General features: G+C 38.1%; 1 protein-coding gene across 5 annotated transcripts in view; it reads right to left on the bottom strand.

The window, feature by feature from the left end:
• Positions 1–554: 554 nt before the first annotated feature.
• LOC140135607 (uncharacterized) overlaps positions 555–25,110 on the bottom strand; it is a 65,371-nt gene continuing 40,815 nt past the window's right edge. For 3 of the 5 annotated variants that reach the window (XM_072157153.1, XM_072157152.1, XM_072157155.1), the window contains 7 exons: positions 21,939–22,052; positions 21,582–21,701; positions 9,351–9,443; positions 8,327–8,449; positions 7,374–7,463; positions 7,037–7,144; positions 555–1,123 (listed from right to left, as the gene is read on the bottom strand). In XM_072157153.1, the coding sequence (XP_072013254.1) occupies positions 1,113–1,123; positions 7,037–7,144; positions 7,374–7,463; positions 8,327–8,449; positions 9,351–9,443; positions 21,582–21,701; positions 21,939–22,052 (659 nt within the window). In that variant the 3' untranslated portion in view covers positions 555–1,112. The remainder of the gene's footprint in view (positions 1,124–7,036; positions 7,145–7,373; positions 7,464–8,326; positions 8,450–9,350; positions 9,444–21,581; positions 21,702–21,938; positions 22,053–25,110) is intronic. The other 2 variants (XM_072157154.1, XM_072157156.1) reach the window with 2 other exon arrangements.

Genomic DNA, 25,110 nt, shown 5'->3' with positions numbered 1-25,110 from the left:
AAGTCTTATTTGGCATCTTTCGGTGTCCCCTGGTTTCTTCCAGGCGTAATGCCTTCTATTATGATTGGCTGTGGGAACCAGAGGGTTGGCAATGACCATTATTCCTTCTCTAACAGAATTCCACAGCTTTTCTCCCCAATCACCAGCTTCATTACCATCTTTGCCGTTTCCCACAATGGCATTGGGCTATTCCAGCTAAATTCCAGCTAAACCAAAAAGGACAAACCCAAAAGGACAAAACCGAACGAACAAAAACAACAATGACAATTGACAACAACAAAAGGACAAGCTTCCCATGTTATTTTCATTAGTTGCAGATTGAGGAAAAATATTTAAAAATAAACAAAAAAGAGATGCCAAATAAGACTTAGTCAGGACAAGTTGTGGGAACATCAAGCTCGGGAGCAAGCTACTCGACTTAATATTGATAATGCATTTTGTTGGTGTAAATTAGGCATACCCCCCCCCCCAACTTCAAGCGTTTATTCTTATGAATATTAATGAAGAGACACAATTCGGATAATCAAACGATAAAATACAAGACAAAGTAGTAGTATGGAATTATTTATTCATTTCTGAATTGTGTGAACTGTATAGGCTAAATAATGTTTGGCATAGCTCAAGAGAGCGCTTGTATGATTACGAAGTGGATATCATGCGTGTTTAAAAAACAAAACAAATGTAAAAAATATGTTTTTTAAGCAATGGACGTACACATTTAGGGTAGTATAAAAACGCCCAAAATGAAAAAAACAACAACATTAATTTCCATCAAAAAAATAGTAACAATTTTGTAAAAAATAGTGAATTTTGTTATAAAAATATTAAAAATCACAGGATTTTTTCCCGTGTATAAAATGGGTTAAAAAGAAAAGTTATAGATGTGTATGGCCTAGCCAGTTTTCTTGGTCAAAAATAGTTTGCTATTTTGACCCATTATTGGGGTGAATTTGGGTGGAAAAGGGGCTCCCTGCCCCTTTTCTTTTCATTTGCCCTCCAGATTGTCTTTTTCATTTTTTGTCAGGGTCCCCCCTGCTTTCTCTGATACAATAACAAAATAGTATGTTCTCCTGGTTTCGTTTCGCAAGTAGAAGCAACACATATCCTGAAGTTCAATCTGCGCCTGAAACGTAGAAAATAAAATAGATTACAAAAAAAATCGACGAGGCTCAAAATGAGACTATAACTATAAACTAATTTATTAGTCAAACTGCTATTGCACTCCTTATAAAACTTAGTACAATGTATATTATACAAATATTGATGGACTGTTCCATTTAACGAGGCTTTGCCGAGTTGAATGGAACAGTTCATTTCACCGAATGAAAATATTTCCATTGAACGAATAAAAACATTCAATATTTGTTTTATATATCTCATATGAAATTCTTTATATTTCACTTAATTTTATAAATCACCAGGAAAACAAACTAAATTACAAAAATATTACAAACTGTATTCATTTTAGAAGCGACACCCACACCTGTAATTGACGAGTCGAGGTGGTCACCGTTCGCGATATATACGCCAGTGTCCGTCAGCGTTGCCATGGTAGCTACGCGCCAGTGCCATGGAAATGGACTATTGCACTGTCCCGGAGTGCAATAGCAGCAAAAATATTCAATAGTAATTGACCAATCAAATGATAAGAATCTTTGTATGAGTTAAAAATAGTTTAACTGGAATAGCCCAATGCCGTTGTGGGAAACGGCAAAGGTGGTAATAAATCGGGTGATTTTGGAATAATTGGGGAGAAAAGCTGTGGAATTCTGTAAGAGAAGGAATATGGTCATTGCTAACCCTCTGGTTCCCACAGCCAATTTGAATAGATTCTTAGTCAGTGGGAGTGGTCTAGTTTGTAGACACATAAGCTGATTGGACAATCGCATGATTTCGGGTGCCGTCTATCAGGCCGTAGACAACTAGTAGACGATTAGTTTTTGCTGTAAAAAATTGTTTACAGTTATTAAAATAATATTGAACTGACTAATGCTGGTTTCATACTACCCTGCCGCTTGCCGCTGAGCGGCGTGGCGCACGCGCATTGCAGACAAATGGACACAATAAAGGCTTGTCATTGGTTGAAACGCCCTGCCGCTTGCCTTAGCGGCAAGCGGCAGGAAAGTATGACGGGCGCTTTAAGCTGAATTTATACTCAATCGCCGAGCGATTGCGATTAAACGCTTTTGAAAAGCGATGGGCAATCGCCGAATTTTGCGATGCATCGCTCGTCGCTTTTGCATTTATAATTATCACGGCGATAGCTATTGCAGACGACAATTAAAATATTCTAAATGCCACAAAATACATTTTTAAAACATCAGTTGCTGTCAATAATTACTTCTTTGAATTAATTCATCACCAAAAATTAATAATCGAGAGAGGTAAATTAATTAGCAAAATAATAGATCCAGATATAACTTGCTTAAGGAAGAGCAACACGGTTTCAGGAAAGGATACTCTTATGAGTCGCAATTAATAAATACCATGCAAGATCTCACCTCAACAGCAGAGAGAAGTATTCAAACAGATTTGATAGTAATGGACTTTAAAAAGGCATTTGATAAAGTTCCCCACAAACGCCTGCTTGCCAAAATATTCAACTATGGCATTAGAGGTAAAATTTATGAATGGGTGAAATCATTCCTCACAAATCGACAGCAAAGAGTCAGGATCAATGGTGAGTGTTCAGATTGGGCTAATGTGATCTCCAGTGTTCCTCAAGGAACTGTGACAGGCCCTCTCTGGTTTTTGATTTTTATAAACGATCTCCCAGATAACATCTCTTCTAGCATCCGGCTCTTTGCTGACGATTGTGTATTGTATCGCCCATTAAGAACTCATTTGATGCAGAAAACCTTCAACAGGATCTGAATAAGTTAACAGAGTGGCAAGATCACTGGCAAATGAGCTTTTTAACAGTAAAAAATGTTATGTGATGCATATAACTCAGGCCAGATCTCCTCACCAGTTCACTTACACATTAAACAATACTCAGCTTCAGGAAACTTCACACCATTGCTATCTAGGCTAGGTGTTGATATCTCAAATGATTTATAATGGAGTGAACACATATGTGATGCGATCAAGCAAAATCAGTCGGAACTCGGAAATATTGATTTTGAGATATAGCCAAACAAAGGAACTATTTCCTTTTGTTTCCTATTGTTTTGGAAATTCTTTAATTGCTCATATCTTTGGAACTGGTTGTTCAATTTTAATGGGGTTTTCTGCAAAGTCCAGCTTTGTAAATGGTTTTATATACTATCCTATAAGAAACTGACAATTTAATATCACCGAGTTCCGACTGATTTTGCTTGATCACGTCACATATGTCGTATTTCAGCTAAAGCAAATCGTACACTTGGCTTCGTCCGCAGGAATCTCAAATCATGTAGTAGGAAAATCAAAACCATAGCTTATAAAACCTTCGTTAGGCCATCTCTTGAATATAGTGCTTCTGTCTGTGATCCATTCACTCAAAATCTCATAGCAGAGGATGATTTAAGGAAGCCCCATCATGCACTGCAAACGTGTTATCACTAGAGTTTCAACTGCCACTTTACTTTTCAAAAGATGTTGTTTAAGAATTGTGCGTGTGTCATTATTACTTGGTCGATTTCAGAACAAAAGTGATGTATGCATAAAGGATAATATTCACACCTTCTGTAGGTAACATAAAATGTGAAATCGACTAGCATTTTGAATGCGTTTTTATTGTAAATATATCAGTCCAAATTCAAATTTAACCATGCCCGTCAATGCAATGTGCGAGCAGTGGTGTCATGTTCACTCACACAGCTGTGCTAACCGCAAGTCAACACAGTGGCGTGATGGGAAGTGCTTAAATCATCCTCTGATCTCATAGACAAGCTGGAATCTGTACAGAGGAGGGCTGTCAGATTCATCATGAACGACTATGGTCGTTTTTCAAGTGTTACGGACATGATGTCCGAGTTGCAGGTATCGAACCCATATCACAACGTAGAAAAATTGCAAGACTCACAAACTTCCACAAGGCAAGGGGGGGGGGGGTCTCCTGGCGGTCCCGGTGCAAACACTGCTGCACCCGGTTCGTCGTCACTCTCGCCATTCCAACAAAAATTGTTTCATTGCCGTAAGTGCCAACAAAAACTGTTATCTTCATTCATACCTGCCACAAACAGTCCGTGATTGGAATCAACTACCAGAGCAACTTACAGATATTCAAGATCCAAGCAACTTCAAAGAAGCAGTAACCATCCACTACCTCCAATAAACCATCAATCACAAGCACGCCCACCAACCTACTCGTGTGGCTCCAACTTGATTAGTTTCAACTGGAGCGTTGAGCAGTAACGTACAAGACAAGACAAGATGGTTGTTTATGATTGGTTGACGCATTCACGTGTCAAGCGATATCGCAGGGAAGTTGAGATTTCTTCAACTTGCAAAAGCGACGTCGTTTTTGCCTCGGCGATTTGAATCGATTGATCGGCTTGACGCTCTGCAAATGTAAGTAAACATTGAGCACGCGTGAAAATCGCTTTTCTGCAAAAGCGATTAAGTATAAATTCAACTTAAGAATGAGAATAAACGATAGGAATTTTTGTTTTTACTTTCCTCTACCTATGATAGACGACAGGCAGGTCCAATATTTTTTGTCGTAGTGGATACCGGCATCCACTCCTCAAAATATTGGACCTGCCTGTCGTCTATCACACGGTAGAGGATAGTAAAAACAAAAATTCCTATCGTTTATTCTCTAATTCTGTCCCCTCCTGCAATCATTATCCCAGTACTTATCCCAACAATGTTGTCAATATGAGTTTGTTTTAAATAAAACCATGTGATTCGTGCTTGATAATTATTTCTCTAACATTAAGGCATAATGTTATGATTGCCGGACACATCCTTTAATGAAGAGACACAATTCGTAGACAACGATAAAGTAAGACAAGACATAATAGTAGCGAGTTGTCTACAGAAAACAAGCAGACCTCGCCTATCTGCTAAATTAAAGGTTTGGTGGCTCTAAAAAGAGCCGTTTACTGAAGACTGCCCCTTGCCATCAGAAAACAAGCACACCTCGCCTATCTGCTAAATTTAAAGGTTTGGTGACTCTGAAGAGAGCCGTTCACTGAAGACTGCCCTTTGTCAACAGAAAACACGTAGACTGCATATACTGTAATAGAAGTATACGGCTTACCAGGAACGGACCGACGATTGATTGATTGTTTTTTTTTTTTGTTTTTTTGTTTTTGTTTTGTAAATTTGAATGGCGCTTTCAACTCAAAAGGTTATTTGCGCCAGTACTCACTCCTTTGTCAAATTGCACCTGTATATCTTCATTCAGTCACAAAATGTTATATGCTTCACTGCATCTTAGTTATTTCCTTTTAGCTTGCTGCCACGTTGTATATGCTTCTCGTAAACTCGTTTGGTGATTTAAATGTAAGTTCTCTTGCAGTCTTCTTAAAAAACAAACGGTATCTCTTCAGAGCCACACCAGCCTGAGTCAGCGAGGGCTAGAACGTGGTCAAAACTTTACATGATCCTCCGCTAGCTTGACTTCCTCGCAACCAAGCCCGTTCCCCATTAGCCTGAATCCTTCTGGCCTCTAATGGCGGCGCCTTTTTTACCCACAATCCTTCACGTTGCTTAGCACAGTGGAGCGGCCGTGCGTGAGTATTCGAGGACTGGAGGATCGAGTCTAATTCCCCATTGCCCAAGTTTGCGTTACCCATCCGACACCACGTGGAGGTTTGGGTTGAGTTGCCTGCGAACAAATACTATACCAGCTCTGCGGGCCTTGCCGGACATCGATTGATTGTATGCGCGATGAGCGTATATATCACTTCATTGCGGACGTGGTAAAGATTAGCGGCTTTGTGATTGGTTGTTTGAAAATAGAAAGCGCCACATACGACTGATGTCTTTGCCGTCATTCCTATTGATAGTATAAGTTTCGTTAACTCTTATTTCCAACGCTTCACGGGTCAACCTCATCCCCAAGTGGGCAACTGGTGCTAGTTTTGTTGTTTCATACCAGAGAGGTTCATGGCCTTCTTTACAAACTATTGCCGAGCCCTCTTCTTTTGCTTTGTGGCTCTTCGGTGTTCATATATTCTGATCTTTTAGTGGTTGTTTGGTTTGGCCTGTGCATTGCTCACCACACTGACTGCAGGTATAGAGTACACACATGGTGCACGATCCTTGGGCAGAGGATCTTTTGGGTGGCTTAGGATGTCTCTTAATTTGGCCGACCTAGAGTAGTATGTTTGGACCCCTGAACGGTTTAGAAACCGACAAATTTTATCTGATACACCTTATATATATATCATACTCATACAAAGATTCTTATCATTTGATTGATTTGATTGGTCAATTACTATTGAATATTTTTGCTATTTATAGAAAAAGACTATTGCACTCCGCGCCAGTGCAATAGTTCATTTTCCATTGCACTGGCGAGCAGCTACCATGGCAACGCTGACAGACGCGGGCGTATATCGCGAACGGTGACCACCTCGACTCGCCAATTATAGGTGTGGGTGTCGCTTCTAAAATAAATACAGTTTGTAATATTTTTGTAATTCATTTTGTTTTTTCCTGGTTCTTTATAAAATTAAGTGGAAGATAAGGAATTTTATATGAGTTATAAAAAACAAATATTGAATGTTTTTATTCCTTCACTGTAAAGAATATCATCATTCGGTGATATATGAACTGATTACTGCATTCAACTCGGCAAAGCTTCGTTGAATGGAACAGTCAATATTTCACCTCATAAAAATATTCTTACCATTGTACTCATAAACATTCAATATTGTATAATGTTTTTTTTGTTGTTTTTTTTTTTTGCTTTTTTGCGCGCCAGTGGAATTGTGCACAGTTAATACACTCCGCGAATTTTCAGGTTAATAACTTCTCCAATTTGTTTCTAATTCTAAAGAGCGAATACAGGGCGATTTAAATGCTAATGAAGATTTCGTTTTTTGTAAAAGTGTTACAAAGTTTTTACACTTTAAAAAAAGTAAGTTAAAAAGTTGCTTACCACCGCATCTTCCACATAACCGTGGACAGTACTTGTATATTGCAGGGTCATCGCAGTGATCACGTGCTGCATCGGAGTTACAAAGTCTAGATGTTTGTACACATGGATCTATAAAAAAAACACCATCAAAATATTGACAAAATACCTTGACATATATGTTATAAACATACAAAATATGCCGTTTGTCGTGGGTTAATTCTAAAATTTAGAATTAAAGTTAACCAATACCAGCTACTAGCAGCTACCAAAGAAACTTACTAGCAAATGCTTTGTTAAGACACTTCAGTGGAGTTTCTCCAAAGTTTGTGACAAATACTTAACCACCAATTCTTCTCACCTGCACAGTTATATCCAGTCCACCCACTGCACAAACATTGACACGAGGATTCGTCTAAAGTTCCTCCATTTTCACATTCCAAGTTGCATTCTGTGTGGATCAAGATTCACATAACGTGCAAATTATTACCATACGATAATTCTATACAATAATTACGCTAATGACAGATTTTCGACCGGGTTGTCTGCACGTACACGTTCTATGTGGTCAAAATCCTCCCTCCTCAGGCCGTGACTCAGATACATCATAGACCATCGAAACAAACCTTGCACTTATTGATCTTATACTCCCATCCATTTTCATTCTCGTGTAAATGCAAAAATTCTCGTACAGAAACTGACCATTAAAGGAATCTATTATACCATTCCTATAATTGGCATTTTTCTGCCGTTGGTGGATTGTGTATCGATATCACGCCCTTCTTGACATCACTTTCGTTATTTTATAATCACGACTCATGCGCGTATTTTTTTTTTTGGGGGGGCTTTGGGGCGCCAGCCCCGGGGTCAAAGTAGGGGCGGCAAAAACGAAGGGGCGGCGGAAGAAGAAGGGGCGGCAAAAACAGGGGCGGAAAAACGAAGGGGCGGCAAAACGAATTAGCCCATAAAAAGGGCGCAAAAATTGAAAAAGCATATAAAATTTTGAAAAAATGTTGCTTTTAGGGCGCTAGCGCCTTAAATCCTTTTTTTAAATTTTTTTTTGCTCTTCACTTTTTCAAACGACCGTGAAAAAAATTGGGTCAACCTTTTCGGGATGTTAAGGAAGGGGCGGCAAAATTGTTTCTTCTTCAGCCCCCCGGGGTTGGGCGGCCACGGTACGCCACTGCACGTAATACCCTTCTCTTCCTCGGCCGAAAAGTGCCATGTACATACGAATGGTCTATGCCAGGTAATAACCATTCCCATAAAAATAAATAATTAATAGGAATAAAAAATAACTAATAATAATAATACCGTCACAGGTAGCGCCACTCCACGGAAACTTGCAAAAGCAACGGCAGATACCAACCTGCCAGGACTCCCCTTCTATCTTTGCTAAAGTACCGTCATTATGGCATACAATGCTGCTGTCACAACCTGGAGTAATGAAACGGAAAAGAATATGATTATATGAATTAAAGAGGAAGCCCCGCCAGGTCAGTTCTTCTGGGGTAAGCCAAACCTGCCTGGTTATCAAATTAAACGGTGACAAGGTTATCTCTGAATTTGACAGGTGTCTTTGCAGACAATTATATTAAATTTCTTCATTTTTTAAATACATTAGGCCACTAGTAGGTCAATAACACCATGAACAAGGACGAGGGGGCTATTAAATTAACCGGCAAACCAAAATATTTGGAGTTTGGTGACGTCATCAAAAGCAGGCAAACATTTTGCCGATTCTATAAACATCTAGAAACACTGAAATAAAAAGGATAGTTTGTGGTGGCCGCATTGCATTCTCTAAAATCAGTAAATTTTCATCGTCAACCGTGTAATTGAATGGGATTATTTTGAAATTTTAAAACGCTTGAAATATCACAAACAAATAGGCCTATGTTGATAAATAATACAAATACAAGCTAAAACCGTTGGGGTTCGATAATGAACCCCACAAAACTAACCGACTATATTGGAAAATGCCATACGGCCGGGCGGTTTCACGAGTTGCCGGCTCGATCATGTCATCCGCCGCCTTGTTTGTGTATGACGTCCTGTCAACCACTCCAAAAATGCCATTCTGCGCAGGTCAGCAACCAATCACGCCGCGCCTTTGCCTCGACGTCAGACGCAAACTAGTCTTTAATTCGGTCTTCAATTATCCAGATAAATGTAAGAATCTTATTTGAGACATGAAATTTAAAGAAATGAATCGCTGTATTTTATGCGGGTAGTTTGTTTATCAAAGATGCAAAGATAGCGTCCCTATTATGCTTTATATCATATAATCGCCACTGTCACTTCAAACACATTTAAGCTAACTTCAAGCGTTTCTTACCACATGCATAGCAACTTCGAGGACAACAAGTTGCTCTATCACCAAATATTGGCGGCGGGTCCCAAAAATCTGTGCTGTTATACAGGGATGGATCTATAAGAAAATGAATGTAATAACACAACACAATAAATTTGAATATGAAAAATTAATGATGCTGCAGATGCTGTTGATGATGACGATGGACGACATGGGTGATGTCATTACATTCTTCCTCAGTATTAGCGTCTTCATCGTCATCCTCATTATACACAACCCCCGGACACAACCTCATCGTTGTCCTCTTTATCGTTGTCAGCATCATAATTCAATGACCGTCATCTCATCGTTATCATCATCACCATCGTTATAGTCGTCATTGTCATCAGCAGCATCACCATCATCACCATCGTTATTCGTTCTCATCATCATCTTCGTCATCACCTTTATTATATCGTCATCGCAATCCTCCTCTTCCTCACCATCGTTATCTTCGTCGCCGACATCATCGTCTTCGTCATCAGCATCTTCAACATCATCATTAAATTCTTCAGTCGATCAAACCAATCAATCCATCTCCGTATATTCCACGTCAATTTAAAGTTACAATCTAGGGGGAAAAAGTACTTGGAACGCTTGACACGCTCTGTCGTATAATGACGTATATCGTGTTTGGTAACAAACATGACATCTACAACAATGATCTACCCTTAAATGTTGGAACACATTGGAAAACCGCTGAAGACATTGTCATTTTTCAACATTGCACGGGAGAGGGGGTGACAGTTTTCCGTTCTATACACGCAAGCGTTCCCAGACTTAATTCCAAGATTGTCTGTGCCGAATGCAAAATATTACATCTAAATTTCGTTGTTGTCTCATAACTTAAAAACGGAATGTCGTATGAGTTTCATAATGACACACGATTTCGGAGTAGATAATATCCTTTTGAATCATAATAATATTGTTGATAAAGAAATTGTTTATTTAGGGAGTGGTCACTGAAAACACCCCCTATGCTAAATTACACACGTTTCGTAATTACAACAACAACAACATTATGGCTCAAAATTTCGTTTTTGTCTCATAACTCAAAAACAGAATGTTATATAAGTTTCAAATTGCACACGAGTTGGGAGTACACCATATGAAATAAAAAATAAATAAATTGTAGATTTATATAGTGCCTTTTCCAAAATCTTAGAGGACTCAAAGCGCTGTAATTTCGCTGCCATGGTGAATCATCACAATCAGATCAACTAGGCCGCGACCGGTTGCAGCGCAAACCTATCCGCACTTAGATTGTACTACATCCACCAATTAACTGTGCAGCTCCCCAAATTCCATTGGTTGAAGGAAGTTTTTGATAACCAAACAACTAATCACCGATTTTTGAAAGCAGGAGGAAACCGGAGATCGCGGAGAAAACCTGCGAGTGCGAGCATGGAATCGGGATAAACCAAGTGTACATACAGTCCTTGGGCACGGCTGGGGTTTAAACCCGGGACCTCAGTGGTGTAAGGCGAGGGAACTACCGATGCACCAACTCGCTCTCCCCTTGGAATCATAATACAAATGTTGAATTAGAAATTAGTTGGTTCAGGTAGTGGTCACTAAAACACCACATACCCCAACTTACGCGCATTTCATAATCTTACTATTCATAGGGAAAAGTTGTATGTTTGTGGGTTTGTTTGTAGGTATAACATGTATGAAGATCGAAAGGCTCCGTCAGTTTCGATTCAAATGTCACCAAATTCATACGGGAGATCGAGGAAAACACGAGAAATGCAATGCACTTTATTTGGTTGAAAACAGTCAAGAATTGGCTGCAAAACAGTTATGAAAATCGGTTGCCAACCAAGCGCGTCACTGCAACACGCAGAGCCAGTGGCCAGAAACCAGTGGACAAGATAATCCGGAGGGGGTTCTCCCTGGTTGAAGGTGTACGGGGATGTGCCACGGTTTTGGGGTACCTTTTCAGCAATTTTGGTATATCGATGGGTGGGTTTTCAGTGAAGACCAATGCGCCCAATTGGGCGCATTTGGGCAAAAATGCCCCTAAAAGCGGCCAATTAGGGCAAATTTGGGTGCTTTTTGGGTGTATTTTGTGAAAAGTTGGTATACTGATGGGTGGCAAAAACAGCAAAAAGTAGGAATAGAGAAAGTCAGCATCCGAAAGTCTGCGTGGCACATCCCCGTAAATTTTTTTCGAAGAACCCCCCCCCGGGATGATAATACGGATAGAAAGAAAAAGAAAGGAGGACAACAGGGTACATGGAAGGGTCACGGGTACGGGGTTATGATTAAGGGTAGAAGAAATGCTCATACTAATACGGGAAGAAGAAATTGGCAGAAGAAAAATATGAAAAGAGGAAGTGGAAAAACTAAACGATGTAGAAAGACTTCATTTTGCATTAAAATTTAAAAACATAGACAACAAAACCCTTTATGCTGACAGTAGTAGACCTGTTTTTTTTTTTTCAACTTTTATATTCTTCTTTCATTGTCTTTAGGGTCTTTTTATCTTTTCAGTTTGTTTTCGTATTCGTTTCCGTTTTCGTATGCCATTGTTATTCTGAAGTGTTAGCCTCCTAGGTGTGACCAATCTTTTATTCTAGCCTTTTGTAACTTACTAATAACTTGAAGCAAGTGAATATTCGTATTCGATTTTGTAAGTAATGTAAATTTCTGACTTCAAAACTCCAGGTAAACTCAAAACTCATCAAACATTCGTTAGAACTTAAACATTACTGGAAATAGAATGGCAATAGATTAAATAACGTAGATATGTTACATACAATATTTTACGTATAATAAAAAGTCTGCATAGGCCTACTGCTTTACTTCATTTACTTGTGTGCACTTACGCCTAGTCATGATTTCATTCATTGGCCTAACAATTGGAATTGGTAATCTGATAATTGCTTTGGGCGAAATTGCCAGACTCAAATCTATTTTAAATGTATGTTATTTTTCATTCATTGACCAGGCTGTTAAACATGTTGCAAATTGCGATGTAGTAGAGCGGAGAGGGTGGGGATAAGAGGAGAAGATGAACGGATACGGATGGAGGGGATGAGATAGGAGAGGAGAGGAGGGCGAGGGTGTTGATCATAGGCCTACTGCTAAAGTTAGCAAATTGCGTAGCAGAGTAAAATACCACAAGGAAAAAACAGATAAATCAAGAAAACCTTAAAATAAAAAAATGACAAAAACAAAAACAACAAAAAATACAAGAAACAACAACCCACACACAAAAACAACAACAACAACATATAACAGTGAGAGGGGGAGAAGGGTAAAGGGGAACTTTGCAGAATAGAGACTTGAAAATACAACAACCAATAAAATTCAGATATCGAGATAATTCAAAAGATGACACAAGTGAGAGTTGGGGAGGGGAGAGACAGAAAGACTAGAAAGAGAAGAAAGCGAGAGGAGAGAGGTGAAGAGGGAGTGGATTTTAATGTCACATTAATGTAGACCAGAGTGACAGCAAATTTGTGTTCGGACCTGATGTAGGCCTAATCATGAGTAAGATTGCACACTTGAAGCACCGGTGTTCCATATAATTGACTTATCCAGCCTTTATTGACAGACACGAGTGATTGACAGCCCCTATTATAACCTATTGAAATGAGAAGCATTGATGTGCCAAACTTAAGGTTGCTGTGTACTCTCAGACATGCTTGTAGTAAAAGTGTCATAACTTTGTAATTATTCACGCAAGACATATGAAAGTATACTTTTTTATAAAAGCAAGACATCAATGAATCTCAATATAAACACAGATTTGGTGTAAAACAACAATTATGAAGAAAATCACAAAAAAGTAAATTTTGCCAAATTTTGTTCGGTATATCATAACAAAAAAATACTCTTTCCAAAAATTTTTGTTTTGTTTTTTCTTAATTTTGAGGCACCATTCCAAAAACCACTTTTTTAGTTTTTTAATATTGGCCTTATTTTTTTAGATATTGGCCATATAAGGCATCAAAATGAACTTTTTACAATTCACAAACGCCTATTTGCACAAAATGATGCCTAAAATCGGAAATAGACCAAAATATTTTAAAAAAATGAGAAAACGGTTTCTTAAGTCGATCATGCTTTTTATGATGATTTTATACCTACCTTCACGAGTTATCGTGTATGTTATGTTGTTCGCAAGATGAAACAAATTAAGTTTACTCCTAAGGTTACTAAAAGCAGATCCTATAGGAATTTAAATGAGCAAGAGTTTGTGAATAAATCAGTAACACTAATGGAACTATGTACAAAGTATTAATGATGTAAATGTAGCTTTAGACACATGGAAATCAATGTTTAATGATGCATGTAATATCCATGCACCTATAAGTAGGCATATCACCTCAAAAATAAGCGCAGCAAAAACACGTTATTTAATGTTTCTACGTGAATAAGCTTTATTAAAGCATCAAAAATCAAAAAACCGAATTGAAATCGGTCAATGCATTGTGATGTAGTGTCAATTTAAGGATGCTCATAAATGGAATGCAAATCTGCCACAAATGGCTATCTATAATAAATTACTGAGTTTGGCGACTTGGTAAGGCTAAAAACTTCTACGTTTTACATTATTTCGGAAAACGGATTTTTGCGTTGCGTAGAGTAAAGTTGTCCGCACCCCAATAAAACGTCCAATTTTGTTTTGTTTACGTTAAGGGTGTCAAATTATGTTAATTAGTTTCAAAGCCACTACCAGAGCACCTGCATGCTAAAACTTTTCAGGCCAACACAATACACTAATGTTGACCAGAGAAGATCCTGTCATCGGTGTGAGGATATTATGCCTGTAGTCTCAACTATTACATGACACAGTAGAAGTATGCCTGTTGTCTCAAACTCAGTAGAAACTCAAGTAACATCTATTGTTTATTCAACTAATTTATCAACATTAGCATGTATGGAGAACCTATAGTCAACAGTAGAGTGTTTGTTTATTCAATTAGTTTGTAAGTGAAACTTTTGAAGGACAAATTAATCAGGGTTGCCACACCTGTGGTTAGGTAGCCCAAATGGGTGACTTTTGAACAATTTCACTGAGACTTCCCATAGGAACAGATGATGGGGTGACTGTCAACATTTACTCAAAAGGCTGAAATGTCCTTTGTCAACATCTCATATTAAATGTCCTGATCCAATTGCCTATTTGCCTTATCAAACCACTGAATTTTATTTACCATGCATAGGCCTACTCTGCTTTGTGGTAGTGCTATGTTATCAGCATAATGTATGAGCATAACTTTATATGAAATAGAGTGTAAGGAAATGTGAATAAAATTGTTTCAGCTGCACAGTGGTGCAGCCAGGACTTTTTCAGAGAGAGAGAGGGGGGGCAGGGGCAAGGCAAATTTCATGGGGGAGGGGGTTGTCACAAATGGGCTAAAGATAACAAATTTATCCAAAATGGGCTAACAAATAAAAAGTACAACAAATGCATAGAAATCTAAAATATCAGATCAGCCAGCAGGCCACAGGGGGCCAAGAGGGATGTGAATAAAATTGTTTTCATCTGCTCAGTGATGTAGCCAGGACTTTTGCAGGAGGGGGGGGGCAGCAAGGTACATTTCAAGGCGGGGGACAAACTTGGATGAAAATGATAAAAAATGAGCTAAAAGGTACAACAAATTTGTCCAAAATGGGCTAAAAAGTACTGTAGAAACAAATGCATAAAAATCTTAAATATCAGAGCGGCCAGCATCCCACAGGGGCAAGACTTCTCACGGTGGATATGATATGGTGGCAAGAAGACTTGCTTTGATCAATGATCTAATTTCAAGCCATTGATTTATATGGAAAAGATACTAAATATTATACTTCTAAGTTCTAAATGATAATCTCCTCTCATACCATTAATCACATTAAATAAAACATTTACATGTACACAAGATATACAAAATTTACCAACCGCGAAAGACCCTGACCGCGAAAGACGGGTGACCGCTAGTAATCACAAAATTGGCACATTTCGAGATTTTGAAGGTTTATTTGGACGCTTGAAAAGCAGCGTTAATTTAAGTATCACAGGTTAAATGCCTATCTTTTCTGACTTCGTCAAAGAAAACAAAATTTAAAAATCTATCATTAAATAATTATAACAAAATTAACCAAATATACTATTTTATCAATTTCGGCCAATCTGCAGACAAATTAAAGCTAATTAATATGCAAAATTGATGAAAATAGAAAACCGTATATGATATCAGGGTGCGGTTTGTTTGCACACATATGTATACAAAGTTCTTTCAATTGATAAAAAAAATTTACATGCTAAGAAAGATTAGTATTTCAGCTATATGGCGGTAGTTGTTTTTTATTTCAAAAGGTCTATATTTATTGATTTATGAGGGATCTTCAACAATCCATAAAAACAGGTAGTAGCTCTTAAACGAAGCAAAGTTTATTTTTAAAAGACCCAATGGACGCGATGGTAGTCAAACAAAAGGTTTCACACACCATATATTAAAAATTCAAACAATTGGGATAAATAGCACATATGAGGAAATTAATTTTTCGACATGGATGTGTGTTAAAATTGAACAACTTTGATGCGCGCGCTTTTCAATTTACTGTTATGCTTGCATGCACAGTGTGGCAGAATAATTGAGCAGCCACTGTGACATCCCTACTATTAGAGAGAAGCGCGTAAAAGGTTCTCAACCTGAATGGATTACCAGTGAATTTCTCTGTTTGTAAAGATCGCGATTACTATTATGGTAAGGCTCATAAGACAAATGATTCTCATGATTGGCAAATGGCAAAAATGTATCGTAATAAAGCAAATAACTTGCGTTACACTCTTAAAAAGAAATTTTATACTGATTCCATCACTAGTAATGCAGGTATAAACTCTAAAAAACTCTGGTCTAAAAAATCAACAACCACAACTGTGAAGAGTGATACTGCTAGTGGATTCTTCTCTTAAAGAAACTGCCAATGTATTCAATGATTATTTTACCTCAATAGGGGCTACACTTGCTAAAGATTTTGATGATGTAAATGTTAATAGCAAGTTTTAATACTAATACTTTAACTTTAGTTATATTACCCCAGAGTTTGTATATAAGCATATTTGTGATATTCCAAACAATAAGTCATCTGGTATGGATGGTTTTATTGTCAAGTTTTTGAAGCTAACTGCACCTTATGTTTGTCTTTCTATAGCATATATTTGTAATCTTTCTTTAAGTACATCTGTTTATCCAACAGACTGGAAGTTGGCTAAAGTCACCCCAATTTTTTAGGCAGGTGATAAATTGGATGTTGGAAATTACAGGCCTATTTCTGTCCTGCCTCTCATTTCCAAAATTATTGAAAGGGCTGTTCATAATCAATTATATTCTTATTTAACTTCTATGGGTATTCTGTCAGAGAACCAATCTGGTTTCCGTAGCAATCATTCAACAGCAACTACCCTGAATGATGTTCAAGATTTCATTTTGAAAAACATTTCTTGATCTCAAAAAGGCCTTTGATTGTGTTAAACATTCTCTTTTAATTGGAAAACTTAGCAACAATGGTATAAAAGGTACAACACTTGAGTGGTTTGAATCTTATCTTGGTAATATAGCTCAAGCTGTTAACATTAATGCCACACTATCTGATTTTAAAAACAATAATATTGGCATTCCTCAAGGCTCTATTTTAGGCCCGCTTCTTTTTATAATAAATAGTCTTGTAAATAGTCTTTCTAATAGCGTTGATTGTAAATGTACTATGTATGACGATGACACCACATTAGAGTCACGCGGTAGCCGTGACCAGCAAGTTTTTAAAAAAAAAGACTGTTAAAGAAGACTAATAAGATGCTCCCGCGAGACTATATTTACACCTAACATTAAAACACTTGACTTCTATTGTTCTATGATATTTTTCGCTGGGTACAAAGTGTATCTAAAACCATGTTTAATGTTATTTAGAGTCCCAAATGTAATATCTTGACAACTCATTAATTCAAAAAGGGACACCAATCCTACAGTCAACCATTGTTTAATAATAAACAAACACTTTTGCTTCATTTCACCCGGTATTTCATAGCGAAAATTAGTGGAAAATAATGCTGATCCAGAATTTTGGACAAGGCTACAGCACTAGCGGGCAATCACCTACACACTACTTTTTCAGATTTACTTCCAATTATACCCTAGCATTTTCTGAGATACCCTACATAAAAATTCTGAGCCCCATTCGCCAAAAAATCAAGTTTTTCACAATTCTTTTGTTCTTTCCGGACGATGCACACATTCATATAATAAATAATGTACTTCGACACAGCAATTTATATCGGAGTCCCGTAGCTCAATGGTTTCGGCGTTCGACTCCGGATCCGGGGATCCGAGTTCGAAACCCGATATGACCAACTGTTTTTTTCAATATTGTATTAAACAATACTTTTATTGTCATTAATCAAGGATAACACAATTTTAATCATCCAGTGCTATTGTGATATTATTTTATTTTATCAAAGCAAGATGTTTCATTCTCAGGTTTATTATTTATTATATTAAGGGCCTATAGTGCAGCCGCTTGCAGAACAAATAATAAAAGAAATCTCTTTATTACTTTCTTTATTTATTTAAATCTGAACAACACAACAATCTGAATAACACAAGAAACTAGATCAGGTTACCAATATTTTCTCATTTAAATAAAGGTCTGTCCTACCACGGGGCGATTCGCATGACTAGGACAATAAAACATGTAATATGTATGAATGGTTGTTGAATCGATCTAGAGACCTGTCCCTCTGTCATCTTCAGCTATCGTAGAACTGTATTCCTACATGACTGTCATTTCAATTGTTATACCGTTCCGGTTGGTTTGTTGCATACACTCTATAGGTGTGAAAAATTGTTCCACTAATATGGAAGGCCAGCAGGGACAAAACGTATCCAAAAAGAGACAACCAAATATGGAAGGCCATTAAAGTCATACGTAAAGACAAATTAGCAAAGCGGCAAAAATACACAAAGGCCTATTGAAGGGAGGGACTGTCCCCACCACAGACACACAGAACAACTTGGCACAGCCTATAGGAATGTGCAACAAGATTTTCCACAGGGCTGCAAAGAACCACAAGCCACGAAATTTGGATAGCCAACAAGATTAAGCTATTTAATTAACCCTCGATAGAGAGCAGGGCTTGAAGAATAAGGGAAATTAAAATCACAAACCGCGAAAGACCGCCAACAACCGCCGCTCAATAGGGATGTCAAACTACTAGATTGTACCACGTGGTTACAAAGAACCACAAACCGCGAATTTTGGATATCCACCTAAATTGCCCCGCGGGGTTATCCAACAAGCTTAAGCTATAAATTCCCCCCCCCCCCCCTAGAGACTGCAGGGCTTGAAGAATGAGGGAAATTAAAACTACAAATCGCGAAAGACCGCCAACAACCGCCGCTCAATAGGGATGTCAAACTATATTGCCCCGCAGGGCTACAAAGAACCACCAACCGCGAAATATGGATATCCAACCAGTTTAAAAGACAAATTAGCCACCGATAGAGGCCAGGGCCTGAACAAGTAGAGAAATTAAAACCACAAACCGCGAAAGAACGCCAAAAACCGCCGCACACTAGGGATATCCAACTAGATTGGCCCGCAGGGCTACAAAGAACCACAAATCGCGAAATTTGGATATCAAACAAATTAAAACCACAAACTGCGAAAGACAACCAACAACCGCCGCTCAATAGAAACATCCAGCTATATTGCCCCGCAGGGCTTCAAAAACCACACACTGTGAAGTATAGTTATCCAACAAGCTTAAACTATAAATTAACCCCGATAGAGGGTAGGGCATCAAGAATGAGGGAAATCAAAACCACAAACCGCGAAAGACCGCCAACAACCGCCGCTTAATAGGGAAATCCAACTAGATCTATAAATCTAAATAACTATCAACTGCGAAATTTGGATATCCAACTAGATTGCCCCGCAGGGCTACAAAGAACCACACACCGCGAAGTATAGTTATCCAACAAGCTTAAACTAAATTAACCCCCGATTGAGGGTAGGGCATGAGGAAAGAGGGAAAATAAAACTACAAACCGCGAAAGACCGCCAACAACCGCCGCTTAATAGGAAATCTAACTAGATTGCCCTGAAGGGCTACAAAGAACTATCAACCGAGAAATTTGGATATCCAACTAGATTGCCCCGCAGGCTACAAAGAACCACACACCGCGAAGTATAGTTATCCAACGAGCTTAACTATAAATTAACCCCCGATAGAGGGTAGGGCATGAAGAATGAGGGAAATTAAAACTACAAACCGCGAAAGACAGCCAACAACCGCCGCTTAATAGGGAAATCCAACTAGATTGCCCCGCAGGGCTACAAAGAACTATCAACTGCGAAATTTGGATATCCAACTAGAAATTTAAAAAAACCTAAAAACCACAATCATTAAAACATAATTATCTTGCTAAGTCGTGGCACTTAGACGCTTCCGTAGTATAAGCCTTGCTAATCGGACTGACTCTGTGTCTCGCTGGCATCGTCAACATTGGGTATGTGTTGTTCATATTTACATTTTCTTAGTTGCCTTGAATAATTAAAGTATATTAAAATGTATATGTATCCTATTAACATTACAGTCACGCGGTAGCAGTGACCAGCAAGTTTTAAAATAAACGGCTGATAAAGTTTTATTAAATTATTTACTGTCATAAATCAAGGATACATAATTTCAAACATCTATTTTTCGTTTTATTCGTTTTATGGAGTACTTCGTAACCCGATTACTTTCCAAGCTTAGAGCTGCTTGGCTACATTCATAAAAAGAAAGAAAATCCACCAAAAAAACGTTGACAACGTAAAGAAAGCAGCAAGATTAAAAAGCCCCCACCTCGGCTCACTTTTTGAAACTTGGTCCCATTTTGAATATCAACAGCAAATTGGTATTTTAACGTTTAAACAATAGCATCATTGCCATTAACATGCCTACTTGTTATTCGTTTAATTCAATCATTGGTCATGAACTTAATAATTATTATAAAACAAAACATATATATGATATTGGCCAAGAACAACATATTAACCTTTCTGATCGTTCCAGAATGCTAACAACTTAATATCGCATCGGCACATTAAAGATACATAACACTTCTGGAAATGTTTTAAGTTGATAATTATGACAAAGATTAAATCAGTATCTTTTACAAATGGGACCAAGTTTCAAAAAGTGAGCCGAGGTGGGGGCTTTTAAACTTGCTGCTTTCTTTACGTTGTCAACGTTTTTTGGTGGATTACTATGTACTGCTAATGACTTTTCTACTCTTCAATCAAAGCTTCAATGTAATTTAACTAAAATTGTTGACTGGTTCAAGAGCGTGTTGATGTACTTAAAAGTACCTTGGTGTTACATATGATCCTATCATGGCTTGGTCTGATCATATTAATGCAATCACATATATTGGAACTATGTCTTCCTGTATTTCTAAGCGATGTGGTGTTATTAAACGTGTCAAGCATTATATTCCAAAAGATACCCTCATCATGCTTGTTAATGCAATTGTTATGCCTAATTTTGATTATTGTAATATTGTTTAGTCTAACTGTTCTGTTGAGCTCTCCAACTCCCTCCAAATTCTTCATAATAGGCTTGCTCGTATTATTCTTTCTGCTGATATCAGAACACCAATTGATGACATGATGAGTACTCTTCATTGGAATAAATTAAATGATAGGTGGTTCAACTATATGGCAACACTCGCCTTCAAATGCTTGAAAGGAATGGCTCCTGGTTACCTTTCTTCTCACTTTTATGCATGATACGCACTCTAAAGGAACCAGGAGTCAAACCAACTTTGCTCTTTTTGAAACACCATGGAATATTAATGAAGGTAAAAGAACCTTTCATTCACGTGCTGCGAAATTGTGGAATAGCCTCCCAGCTGATAGCAGATGTAATTTTAAGTCAACGAGTATTGCCCAATTTAAGCACTTGTTTTGATAAAAACCCGTGTAATATGTCTTTTCATCTGAATTTTACATGTTTTCCCATTTGTTCACAATTTTCATGTTCCATTTATAATTAATATTTGTATTTTCTGCTTTATTACTGTATATATATATGCTTCTTGTTCACAATGTAAATTTTGCAGGGCCTCCTGGGAAATCAGTGCTTGACATTGAAGGAGCTACCCTGGGTAAAGAAAGTTCAAATAAATAAATAAATAGATAAATGTTCTACCTACAATGGGTGCTTTTTTCACTTACTTGTAGGCCTATCGCATATGGTTCCAGTGTATCCAGCAGTACATGTACAGGTATAGGAATCTACTCCATCTGTACAGCTACCTCCATTTTGACATGGGTTTTGGCTGCAATCATTGATGTCTGAAAAAATATTATTAATGTACAAACACTGAATTGGCAAATGTTTTGCGTTCACATGTGTCTGCGTATAGCCAGCAGCATATGTACATCAGATAAAACATCTTTTCGATCTGCCCCTTTATTTTACATGCAATAGGATCGCGATATTTAGCCAATCACATCAGGTTTTTACAAGTATTCAATCTACCGTTTCAGATAGTGAAAATCCGAAGCAAATATGATACTTTTTTCACTTACTTGTATCGCATATGGTTCCAGTGTATCCAGCAGCACATGTACAAGTATAGGAATCTACTCCATCTGTACAACTACCTTCATTTTGACACGGGTTAGGGTTGCAATCATTGATATCTGAAAAAATATTATTATTGTACAAACAAACGTTTTAACATTTCAATTTTGGTTTAAAGTGTCTAATAAAACACTGAAATGGCAAGGTTTTTGCGTTTACATGTGTCTGCGTGTAACCAGCAGTATAGATGAGGTGACCTATGATGTCACATGTTTACATTCAGACCGCCCTCTGTTGTTTCAAGCCAGGCAAAATAACACAGAAGTGTCTATGACAGATCACATAAATCTCTTTAGAACTCAACTTTTAAAAACCTTTGAAGTTTTGTGTGATATTATGTATATAGCTTGATGCATTTATAAACAAGATTGATACCATTTTTTGTATTATTTGCTTTGAAACCAAAGTTAATGAATAAAAATTAACTTCTTCCATGTAAACTATAGTGTTTTTTGCCTGACAGTTTTGATCACAGACCAACAGAGGGCGTATCAAATGTAAACACATGTCACCTCATCTATAGGTACATAAGGTAAAACATCATTCGATCTGCCCCTACATATTGACATGTTATAGGATCGCAATATTTAGCAAATCCCATCATGGCTTTACAAGTATTCAATCTACCATTTCAGGTAGTGAAAATCCGAAGCAAATATGATACTTTTTTCACTTAGTTGTATCGCATATGGTTCCAGTGTATCCAGCAGCACATCAACATCTTTTCGATGTGGAATAGCCTCCCAGCTGATAGTAGATCAATGAGTATTGCCCAATTGAAGCACTTGTTTTTGATCAAACCTGTGCAATATGTCTTTTCATCTGAATTTTACATGTTTTCCCATTTGTTCACAATTTTCATGTTCCATTTAGAATTAATATTTGTATTTTCTGATTTATTACTGTGTATATATATATATAGAGTCGTAGATAATAAGTAAAAACAGTACCAGTTTGTTGTATAAAACACACAATGGTTTAATATAAACACACGACGTTTCGGACCAATGGTCCTTTATCAAGTGATGCCAAATATTTGAAACGAAACAAAACAAAACAATATATCGCGTACGTTGTTAAGCAGACCAAATAAACGCGGATGCGTGTACGCGCGCGGACATAAAACTAACGCGCGTGAGCGAAAACGCAAAAGTTAAATCAACACGCGGGAGATAAGTTTGCTGTGATAGATGCTGAGTTAAATAAAAAAATATATATACTGAAAAGATAAATTATAAATTAAACATTTCAAATTTGGTATTAAGTCCTTGTGGCTGTAGCGTTCCCAGCTTTAAGATGAGACGGTTCTCAGCAGCAAGACGATCTTGGTTGGAGCCTCTAGATGCAATGACGCCGCCAACTTTGATATCAGCAATGGTGCACATAGATGGATGGTTGAAATGCCGTGCTACTGGGAAGCCGTCAAGATTGATTCTGATTGATCTTAGATGTTCCGTAAATCTGTCAGCAAGACGACGGCATGTTTCACCGATATAAAGTTTCTTGCATCTCGTGCACATGATAACGTAAACTACGTTGGTGGTGACACATGTGAAATGGCTTGTGATGTCAAACGTGCCATGGGGTCCCTCGATGTGTGTAAGATCTAACGATACATAGGGGCAAGTGTTACATCGTTTCCGTTTACAACTGAATGTACCAGGTTCATCGGAAACTGGAGGCAGCGGATGTGAAGCACGCACTAGATGATCTGATATATTACGATCTTTCTTGAAGGCTGTAACTGGAGGCTCATCAAAAATATCACGCGTGTCCTCACTTTCTTGCAGGATCTTGAATTGTCGTCTTATGATATTACGAATGGGAATGGTGTGAGGATGGTATGTAAGAACCAAGGGTACACGGTTGGAACTGGATTTGCTTGATTCTGTCAGGGCAGATTCCCTATCAACTTCTTGAACACGGTTCATGGCAGATTGGGTGACGTGTGTTGGATACCCCGTTGATGGAAAAAGCCTTTCATTTCTGTCTGGATGTTGGCGAGATCTTCTTCGTCGCTGCAAATTCTTTTAGCACGAAGGAGTTGGCTATACGGAATAGAGTTTTTGCAACTCTTTGGGTGACTTGATTCATAACGTAGGTAACTATGAGAGTCTGTGTTCTTGTAGTGTATAGTAGACGAAATGCCGTCCCCATTTATGCTAAGTTTCAGATCAAGAAAGTTCGCACTCTCGTTAGAAATATCCCAGGTGAAGTTAAGATATTCACTGTAGTTGTTGACGTAATTGATGAACGATTCCAGATCATGTCTGCTTCCAACAAAGATCCCTAAGATGTCATCAATGTAGCGCTTGAAGAGTACAGGGTGGATGGACTTGTAGTCATTGAGTATGTTCTTCTCTACATATCCAACAGTTAAGCAAGCTACACTTGGGCCTATACGTGCTCCCATAGCTATGCCTTTGAGTTGCTTGTAGTGCTCTCCGTTGAACTGGAATGTGTTAGTGGTGAGAACCAGTTCACATAAACGGAGAAGAGTGGCAGTAGATGGGGATTGCTCAGATCTAGTGTCAAGATAATGTTCCAAAGCTTTCATGCAGAGATTGTGTGGCAATGAAGTGTATAAAGATGATACGTCCATGGTGAATAGATATCGTTCTGCTAGAGAATCAAATTTGAAGTTGTTGAGAATGCGAAGCGTATGAGATGAGTCCTTGATGTAGGTGGGAAGATGAGTGACGAGCGGTGCTAAAATAGTATCTAGATACTTCGCAATGTACACAGTGGGGCATGAATGAGAGGAGACAATGGGGCGTCCTGGTGAGCCTGTCTTGTGAATTTTAGGAAGCATGTAGAAATTTGCAGTTTGCGGACATGGGTTGATCAAATTCTGAGCAGTGCTGGGCAGCTCCTTTTGTTTGATGAGGTTCTTGACAGTGTCTGAGATCATTTTATGGTCGTCCAAAGTGCGGTCTCCTGTTAATTTAGCATAGGTGGTTGTGTCGGAGAGTTGCCGAGATGCTTCCGTGATGTATGTGTCTTTGTCCCAAACAACAACAGCCCCGCCCTTGTCCGCCTGCTTGATTATGATATTGTCATTTGATTTAAGTTTCTTGAGGGCAATCAGTTCGCCTTTACTCAGATTATGTTTGATGG

This window comes from Amphiura filiformis, chromosome 16 (genome assembly GCF_039555335.1).
Source record: "Amphiura filiformis chromosome 16, Afil_fr2py, whole genome shotgun sequence".
Lineage (NCBI taxonomy): Eukaryota > Metazoa > Echinodermata > Ophiuroidea > Amphilepidida > Amphiuridae > Amphiura > Amphiura filiformis.
The sequence above is the reverse complement of the archived record's forward strand: the minus strand, read 5'-3'. Positions and strand labels throughout refer to the sequence as shown.